This window comes from Priapulus caudatus, unplaced genomic scaffold, assembly GCF_000485595.1.
Source record: "Priapulus caudatus unplaced genomic scaffold, Priapulus_caudatus-5.0.1 Scaffold657, whole genome shotgun sequence".
In the NCBI taxonomy this organism is placed as follows: Eukaryota; Metazoa; Priapulida; class Priapulimorpha; order Priapulimorphida; family Priapulidae; genus Priapulus; species Priapulus caudatus.
In genome coordinates this window covers 150,059-160,234 of record NW_014577718.1, presented here as the reverse complement: position 1 = coordinate 160,234, position 10,176 = coordinate 150,059, and the positions used below count along the sequence as shown (strand labels likewise).

Below are 10,176 nucleotides of genomic sequence, written 5' to 3'. Positions count from 1 at the left end.
GTGTGTGTGTGTGTGTGTGTGTGTGTGTGTGTGTGTGTGTGTGTGTGTGTGTGTCGTGTTGTTGTGTGTGTGTGTGTGTGTGTGTGTGTGTGTGTGTGTGCGCGCGCGTGTGTCGTGTGTGTGTGTGTGTGTGTGCGTATGTCGTGTGTGTACCTGTGTGTGCGTGGATGAGTATATATATAATGACCTCATCGTCCGTGGGGTGGTGCGTGAATCTGTTACGAATAGGTGAATACACACCAAATAAACCGTACTAACCACCTCACGGGTTGAATAGCGAACACGGGGGTCGCCTCTCGGGGGTTCCACGTAATGGCATATAATGGTCCCCGCAAACGGACTTTCACAGGCCAATGAAATAGATAATTTAAAAAACGCCTTCGGTGACAAATACATTTACAATGCCTATCCCTAAATCCCGTAAGAAACGTAATTCAGAAATTGCGTGTGGCCTCCACACCCAACCGCGCGCTATTTGGCAAGATGCCAAGGAAACACACGCATGTGCGTATGCCCATTTTATGCACGCAAGTTAATCGTCTTATGTCAAATACCTACAGAGATTACTTGAAGGACTACGCCTAGTAGGTACATATACACTGCAGCTACACATTACCTATTGCCAAAGTATGCGATTACCTAATATCGATGATGATTTCAACATACAATAATAGATTTCTGCTAATCCTGTCGGCCTTAAACCGACTACCTCAACGTTGAAATTCTTATATTGTTTACAAAAGATAAACTATGCAAATATAACTATATGAGTTAGTTCACTCCTTGTGGTTATGTATAGTTGCACTGTATATGGCTAATTGGTAATTATGTTTGAGTTGAACAAACATCTCGACATTTTCCATGTCAAACAGTTTTTTTTGTGCGCGCCAAAAAAGTAAATAGCTGGAATGTTTCAGATTTTCAACTACTCTAAGCACATTAACAACCTATGAATGTTCAGTAATGTACTTACTGCTGATAGGATTTGCATTTTATACAAAAAACTCACTCGTAATGATGTGGCAGAGTGATTTTATACCATTACGCAATACTTGCACGATTCCCGTTTTAAGGTCGTTCATCTGATTGAGTAGTGTAACGAGAAAGTGTGTGTGTGTGTGTGTGTGTGTGTGTGTGTGTGTGTGTGTGTGTGTGTGCGCGTGCGTGTATGTGGTGTATGTGGTGTGTGTGTGTGTGGGCGCGCGTGTGCGTGTACGATGCGATTCACCTTGCTTGGTTGACTTCTCCGATCCCAGTACACGTTTTCATTTCCATTCTATTTACACAAAGTGAAGGCCATGCACTTTACACACGTGATTAGCATTAGACCACGTAAAGCTATTTAAAAAATTCAAGACACGATTTAAGGCGATTTATTTTAGAATTCCGAAGACAAAGTTAGCTTGAGCAAAAAGGGACGAGAAAGAGAGAGACAGGGAGAACGAGAGAGAGAGAGGTGGAGAGAGGGGAGGAGAGAGAGAGAGAGAGAGAGAGAGAGAGAGAGAGAGAGAGAGAGAGAGAGGGAGAGAGAGGGGGGGGGAGAGAGAGAGAAAGCGCGCGAGCGAGAGACATCTTGCCCGCTCTCTTCTGCCGTCTCCATATTTTCCGTACATCTCAATCATGAAGAATCGTATAGGATTTATAATTAATGTGAATAGTTGCTGTAAGGCATGCGCGGCACCCCGTCAAGGTGGCGCTGCCGTTATTAATACAATAAAAGAAACGAAGGCTAACTATTGTTTATTTTTTTCTTGAAAAATATGTAGTAATATTTCGGTAAGCATTTACAAAACTTCAAACCCTCAGCCATTCAAAGCGTAGTTGACGCGGCGTGTGGTGGGATGTTCCATTATTGCATTAGTTATAACCCTTCCTGTACCTCCCGCTCTGTCACCATCCTCCTAACTCAGCTTTTAATCCTACCTCCCTCGTTTACACCTAACCTCGCATCATTTCTCCCTTCTTTCTTTCCTCTCTAATTCCCATCCCTTCAGTCCGCTCATTCGCTTGCTATTTTCCCCTGGCCCGCTATTTCTTTTAGGCCTATTCCTCCTTCCTGTCTATCCACCCTTTCTCTCTTCTACCTCCTCCCCTTCTCATTCGCTTGCCCTTTCCCATCGCCCCCGATTTCTCTCATGCCTATTCCTCCTTCCCGTCCATCCACCCTTTCTCTCTTCTACCTCCTCCCCTTCTCATTCGCTTGCCCTTTCCCATCGCCCCCGTTTTCTCCCATGCCTATTCTTCCTTCCTGTCCATGCACCCTTTCTTTCTTTCCCTTCCTCCTTCGCCATCCCGCGCTATTTTCCGCCCCACACATCTCGCCGACTATTCATTTGGACGTGTAACCTAATGTAAATCCTGAATGTGTGACTGAGCCTGTGAACATGCCTCCTCTACCTCCTGTCCATCTCCCTCTTCTCCAGCCTGCAACTATTCTCGCAGAGGGGACGTGGCATGCACGAACTTTGGCACTAGTGTCGTCGCAGATACAGATTCAACGCTTTCATCGATAAACCTCGTTGAAACGCGTGCATCATATAGCATACATATTACCATATATACATAAACACACACGCGCGCGCGCGCACACGCACACACACACACACACACACACACACACACACACACACACACACACACACACACACACACACACANAGAGAGAGAGAGAGAAGTTAGAGCACTGAACTCTACTTCGTGATCTGATGCTTATTTCATTAGGCGTTTATGGCCTGGTATGCGCGGCCCTGTGTACGTGAGCCGAAACCCTAACATGGAAGGCAAAATCCTAAACGAATTATACGCTCGTTCTATCGATATAGATGTACAATCATCATACTGAAACGGTCATGACAGACAGGGCAGGCAGGCAGGCAAGCAGGCAAGCTGGCAGGCAAGCAGGCAGGCACGCAGGCAGGCAGGCAGGCAGGCAGGCATGTGGGCAGATCGAGAGATAGTGTGGCAAGGCGTCTAGTAGGTGCAGAGCAAGAAAACCTTTCAGCAGCTAACGTGGATTTTCTCGGCGATAATTCACGCTAAGAAAGCTTTTCGCGAGACGATGACCTATCGTCTCTCTCTCTCTCTCTCTCNACGGCAATGTTGTGCGGGGAATTGTAGATATCTTGGTCGAAAGAGCTGGCGGGAAAGCATGCAGCGACAGAACAGCTTTCCGTAATCGGTTAGGTGAGCCTGGCCGCCAGTCTGCAGGTCAGCGACATTTACTTTCTCCGTTGTTGAAATCCGTTTACAAACGAAGAAAAATTTCACATATTGCTCCACATGCTTTGTGTAGTTCATGCGCTCGTATAAGCTGTGCGTGTCACCGTCTCATTAAAGTTTTAATTTTAGAAATATATGCGCGTGTGCGCGCACGCGCGTGTTAACGTACGTGGGTGCGTGTGAGCGTACACACATAGGTGTGTGTGTGTGTGTGTGTGTGTGTGTGTGTGTGTGTGCGTGTGTGTGTGTGTGTGTGTGTGTGTGTGTGTGCGTGTGTGTGTGTGTGCGCGCAGCGGCGTGCTGTGCGTGCCGTACGTGGCGCGCCTGAGTGTGTGTGTGTGTGTGTGTGTGTGTGTGTGTGTGTGTGTGTGTGTGTGTTTCATTCCGGTTTCTATCACGTAAGTTTATCCCAAACGTACTCACGAGTATTTACTTTACGTAATGCATCGTATTTCGCCTAATGGCAACGTAACATTCTATACAGTCTGAACCTGTGACAAACGCTTTCGCCGTAACCTGTCATTATATTAATATCGCTTCATTTTCGCGGCGCTTGCCAACTACTCTCTAATTTGGGCAAATGAACGGCAAATAGGAGATACGAGACTAATTGCACGGTTCGATGAGACGCTAGCAACACACTGATTACAGGCCCATGAATCCAAAACCGCCGTACACTCACACCTTCTGGCAAACATGCTTGCAACTATAGAAGATGGAACGACCGGTTTTGCTCTGTGCGCCCGTGGGGTAAACGAATATAAAACAGGTGCGCGTTTAAATTGACTATGTCACGAATTTTCTATGGTGAAATTTGTAAATTTTTTGTTGCCATTTTTTTACATTAAAAGTAAGAACTAACGGGACTAAACGTATGGTCAAATTCTTACCTGATATGATTGTTTCTCAACTAGTTAAAAATCCAAAAAACCTGGACGATTTGATATTAGTGGTCCTGACATTAATTGCTTGCTATGGGCTATGTATGCGTCACGAGTGTATGTTCACATCAAACAATATAGTAAAATAAGAAGTATAATGCAGCAATTTAATCATAAAAAGTAGACAGAATTACTTATATTTTGTGAAAAAGTGGAAATGTTTTTGTTTTTTTTACTATTTACGGTGACGTAATCACTTTAAGCGGCTGTTGCTGCTACTAACCAGTTTCTCTTCGCATTGACACGCACTTCGCATTTTGTGAAAAACCGTGACACTGTCAGCGTATAATTATTGCAACAGATGTCTAACCGATCAGCATCGTTTGAATGGCGCTAAACGGGCCAACAGTTTGCCACACCGGCCACCAGATGGCAGCGCGATGTAGTGTCTGATCACGTTCGGCGGCAGGGAAGGGGGCTGCATGGCTCTGTGTGCGATTACCAGTAACTGTTGTCTCTGCTTGCCTGACAGGAGATATTTGCATTACTTCAGAATAGCCGCAAAACCATTTCACGATACATGACGGGTTGCACTCCCTGCGAATAAAAAACAACTATAGATTGATCGATGTTGATACGACAAATACGTATATCCAATAAATTATTATGGTATTAAACAACAAAACTAAAAAATGTTCGATGTGTAACGATCGTGTTACTTGCTACCGACAGATTCTATACTTTTCTGAATTTTGTTCACGCTTTCGATTCGTTTGATATAAACCAAAGGACTTCGTTTCAGATTTCTTATCTTTTGTTTGATAATGAGGGATAGCGCGAACGCAGTCCCCCTCTAACAAAAATTATACACCCGAGTTCCCTCGATTTGAGAGAATCGCAGGAGTCAGCCAAACCGAAGTGCAATGGAAAGGCCTCTTCCTGGGGGATCCGCCTTGTTGATCATGGAAGCCCCGATGCCAGGTAAGTATGATTTGTGAATGCGCTCTCCAATACTTGACATTACGATTCCAACAACAGTTTATGGTGTGTGTATGTGATTTTCAAGATACTTTGAATGATTCAGAAAAAATGCTTTGTTTCAGAGTTATATTGTACATACAACTAGAGCAGTTGATAATGAATGTATTTTTATATAAATATTTTTCCATATTATCGTTACTGTTACACGATGTCCGTTTATGGGATGAACATTTCACGAAACATGTAATATGTTATGTAGCGACCATGAACGGATTGTACATGGTCGTGAACAAGAATACGTTAATTTAAAAATATCAAGAGCCAAAATTAATCAGATACTCGGAATTTTATTCGTATGATCAGTATCAACATGAGAAACAGGCCTAAACAGTAAATGTAAAGAAATAGACCTACCGTGCAATAAAGACAACGTTGTGATTCGCTAGCGACATCTAGCGCCTGATAAAGTTAACTCAATCTCAAAAATATGAAATGAGTCATTAGTGATACAATGGTGCACATCATTTCGTCTAGACGCAGATAGTCATGACGGCGATAGGTTGACTTTTGCCTGTTTTTTGTTTGTATTTTACTAGATATAGGCTGCTGATAACGGTGAAGTTTGTGTATATACATGCACGAAGGATACACGAAAAAGGTCGTGGGTAGCGGTGCCACATTGCCCCCTACCACCACCAGACCAATGTAGATACTACCAAGAGCGTATTAAGAAGGTTAATACGCTCTTGATCCTACTACGTGGTCAATACCGAACTGCCTAAGATGATACCCCAATAACACATACACCGCGCGGCTTCGTCCACCGCTCCCAAGCAAAAAAAAAGTGTGTTAATTACGCCGTGTGCGGTTCTCACACACCAGCGCTAAACTCGGAAAGACGGCTTAATTCCCCATCAAATTCTAGCAGTTATTAGCAAGTTACGTTTAGTAGCTCATGTAGCGTATGATGCCGGAAATGCATCGAAGCTCAACAACAGCGATCAAGCATCAATGATAATTCACGCGCGACGGCGATGCAGCGCTCAGAGAGCTACGCGCGTGCGTGTATACGAGCTCGCGCGCGTGTACGCACACACACGCACACGCACGCACGCACACGCATACACGCACGCACATACGCACGCACACACAACCACGCGCACGCACGCACGCACGCACACACACACACACGGTACGAAAGCAACGGTAACAAATCTACAGATCTGAAAACAATCATCTCGTCCAACGATTATTATATAACGCAATTCACCGAGTTATAACGCGACGAAGAAATGATAACGCGCGTACCCGCACACACACACACACACACGCGCGCGCGCCCGCACCTATACGCATTCACGCATGCAGGAACGAACGCACGTATACGCACACTCTGGTATTAGCTGAAAACACTCGCCACGGGCGTGCGTGCGTTCGTGCGTGCTTGCGCCGCAATGACGCGGTGGTGGTGATATTCTCCCGTCGCATGTTGCCGGAGTGTGTGCCGTAGCTTCTAACAAAGTCCAAGGAAAGCATCGACTTCACAGCGCACAAAGCATTTCCCACGACAGACGTGACTATTGACATAAACAGACGTTGCATGGGGCAAAGCATATATAACCTACACGCAGCGAATGAGAAGAAAAAGATCCGCACGTACGTACTCCCCTCGAGAGTGAGGCTACAGCGTCCCCTGGTGGCGTTCCTGTTTAATGAGCACTACCTGATTAGAGATCCGCTAAGCGGACCACCACAAAACCAATTAAATATGTGTGCGCTCTGAAGTATAGCGGAGAAAAATTACTCGTATAGCGAGAGCACACTCGTATATCAGTGAGTTCACCTATCGACATCGTGGTTATACTAGTAAGGAGCTAATTATGTGATGGGAGAGTAAACTCGAGAAAGCACACATCGCGGTTTCAATAGCTTGAAAACATCTATAAGTGACATTCATCATTCACATGTAGACGAGTATTGATTTCAATTAATTTAATTCTTTATAGTTTAATCAAATGAACGATTCATTCGACTCTCACGTATACCGTGACGCCTAAAACGCACACACATATATATATATATACGAGATTGGCATTTATGAAGGCAGTACGATAACGGAATTGTCACTCGCTCACGCCTGCACGTCGCTTCTCTTATACACACATAGATACTCGTTGGCTCCGTTATTTTGTTAAGAAACAAAATTAAAACACACAAATAACGACTATAAGGCAGATTTGCTCGTCTCGCACACCACAGTAAGGTGTTTGACGGCGTTCTAGCCTATAGCTATACGTGATATGCTCGTATATCTTGTCCATTACTCGACGTCATGTGTAGCTACACCGCCTGCTCAAATAAATACATTTAAATACACTCTCGGGCATTGAAAACAGCTCCGACAGTGTATTGGTTGCAGCAGGTAAATCTACGACAGAAGTAGAGCAGATATTCTTGAGAAAAAATTCTCGACGCGTCAAAATAGAACCTCTGCATGCTTCGTCCGTTGCGAAACGGACCCGGTACAAATATTTACAAAACCTACGAATTATATTCTTAAAAAAAAGACACGCTCGGCTCTCCCATCTTCCGCCTTCTCCCGTTCCTCCTGCCATCTGCACTAATCATCCCTCCCCACCTCCTACAGCTCCCCTTTCTCTCATTCCTTCGACATCCTCTCCCATCCCCCATCTCCTCTATTCAGCCCTACTGCTTCTCCCCATATTCACTTTCTCACCTCTCTCCCTCTCTCCCTCTCTCCCTCTCTCCCTCTCTCCCTCTCTCCCTCTCTCCCTCTCTCCCTCTCTCCCTCTCTCCCTCTCTCCCTCTCTCCCTCTCTCCCTCTCTCCCTCTCTCCCTCTCTCCCTCTCCGCTCTCTCCCTTTCTCCTTCTCTCCCTTCCCCTCTCTCCCTCTTTCCCTCTCATCATCTCCCCCTCTCCCTCTCTCCATCTATCCATCTCCCTCTCTCCTCCGTCGGACCGCGGCGGCTTCGTTGTATGTTCACAGCACATGCAGATTCGTGCACGACTTTGATATGTACTTGTGCTTCTTATGGAACAGCCTCTCTAGCAGCGAGCGCGGGCCTGGCACACAGGTAGGTTTCTCCTTGGAGGTCTTGCTCGCTGCGCTGTGGTCGGCGAGCAGTTTGCGTTTCTTGAGCCGAATCTGTTTGATAATGCCGACGAGTAGCTCGTCGACGTTGTGGTTGATTCCCGCCGACGCCTCGGTCAGCTTGCAGCCGTACTGTAGCGCCACCGACATCGCCGCTGCAACGGAAACAGGACACCCGATCAGTATTATATATGAGTACGTGCGTGTGTGCGTGTGTGTGTGTGTGTGTGTGTGTGTGTGTGTGTGTGTGTGTGCGTGTGTGCGTGCGTGTGTGTATGTGTGCGTGTGTGTGTGTGTCTGCGTGTGTAATGCCATATCACGTATATGTATTCATAAGCCGATGCGCTAAGCACCGAGTAAGAAAGCTTTCGTCTCTACCCTCCCGCAAGAGTAACCCTAGTTACGAACGCATCATACGTCTCGTTTAGCGCAACGCCATCAATTCGCTGACAATCGGCCCAAATCCACTGCTACCTTCCTTCCTATTCGCTATTCTACCCACGTAAAATCATTACCCGACCGAGCAGCCATTGTAACACGGCGCGCACTGCGGGATCCCGATGAGGGAGCTCTGCTCGTTTGATACGCCCGAGTTAAAATATCAAAGCAAGGCGCGCGGATGGGCGAACCGTCGCCCTGAGAGGTAGCAATCAAAAAGACCTAACCAGTGCACACATTTGTCGTGCTGCGGTACACCGCCATTAATAAACAGACGAGAATCGTCGAACAAATGCGGCGTCGGGCGGGGTACGTTTTCATTACCTTCGTCGGCGACTGTCCTGCTGCGTGCTAGGTCACTCTTATTCCCCACCATAATCACTGCCTTGTAAATGCCCTCGTTGTGCTGGTGAAGACAATAGAGGGCGTCCACGGCGCGTTCGAACGTCCGCCTATCAGTGATCGAGTAAGCGATGACGTAAGCGTCTGCCGTGTCTTTTAGCGTGTCCGCACTCTGTAGGGGGGGGGGGAGACACAAAATAAACTAGGAATTGTAAACAGCAACGAAACGTGATCACATACATCAGATTGTGACGATGGCTGCTGTTGTTATTAAATTACCAGACGGACCGATTCTATTGTTACCCTTTCTAATAGAAAGCCTTGCAATGTGATACCAGCACCATCGCAAACTGATGAGTGGGTTGAGTTTTCTATACCCTACTGACGTGATATATCCCTAAAGGATCACTGCGCAGCGTAAACATCCAATCAGTAGCAATGCATAACAAACGCCAACGGGCTGGTGATTTTTTCTATTAGGCGCAGATCCCATTAAGCCTTATGCACATACGTATATCTCCAACAGTCAATGGTCATAAGGGTTCTGTTTTAGCTGTTTCCTCGATCAATAATTTTCGATTCTCCCTTTTCTATTCGTTAGTCTTTATTCTCCATTCTCTATTCTCTACTCTCTACTCTATACGCTATACTCTCTATCTTTAATTCTCGATTCTCGATTCTCTATCTTTTATTCTTTATTCTCTATTCGCTTTGCTTTATTTACTATTCTATATTTTCTATCGTTTATCCTGTATTCTATAATCTCTAGTCACTATGCTGTCATCGCTAGTCACTAGTCGCTGGTGCCTGTTCTCTTTTCTCTATTCGATCCTCTCTATTTTGTATTCTCTAATATCTGTTTATCTATCATATATTCTCTAGTCTTTATTTTCTATTATATGTTCTCTATCGTCTATTCTCTTATCTATATTCTATATTATGTGTTCCCTATTATCTATTGCCGAGTCTCTATTCTCTATTCGCTGTTCTCTGTTCTCTATTCTCTATTTTCTGTTTCCCATCATCTATTGCCGAGTCTCTATTCTTTATTCGCTGTTCTCTGTTCTCTATTCTCTATTTTCTGTTTCCCATCATCTATTGCCGAGTCTCTATTCTTTATTCGCTGTTCTCTGTTCTCTATTCTCTATTTTCTGTTTCCCATCATCTATTGCCGAGTCTCTATTCTTTATTCGCTGTTCTCTG

The 10,176-nt window shown here is 45.3% G+C and overlaps 1 protein-coding gene across 1 annotated transcript in view; it reads right to left on the bottom strand.

Annotated features, from left to right (window-relative positions):
* Window positions 1-8,034: 8,034 nt before the first annotated feature.
* LOC106812527 (GTP-binding protein REM 1-like) overlaps window positions 8,035-10,176 on the bottom strand; it is a 69,090-nt gene continuing 66,948 nt past the window's right edge. The window contains exons 3-4 of the mRNA XM_014816424.1: window positions 8,956-9,145; window positions 8,035-8,348 (exon numbers count right to left, since the gene is read on the bottom strand). Of these exons, the coding sequence (XP_014671910.1) occupies window positions 8,083-8,348; window positions 8,956-9,145 (456 nt within the window). The 3' untranslated portion in view covers window positions 8,035-8,082. The remainder of the gene's footprint in view (window positions 8,349-8,955; window positions 9,146-10,176) is intronic.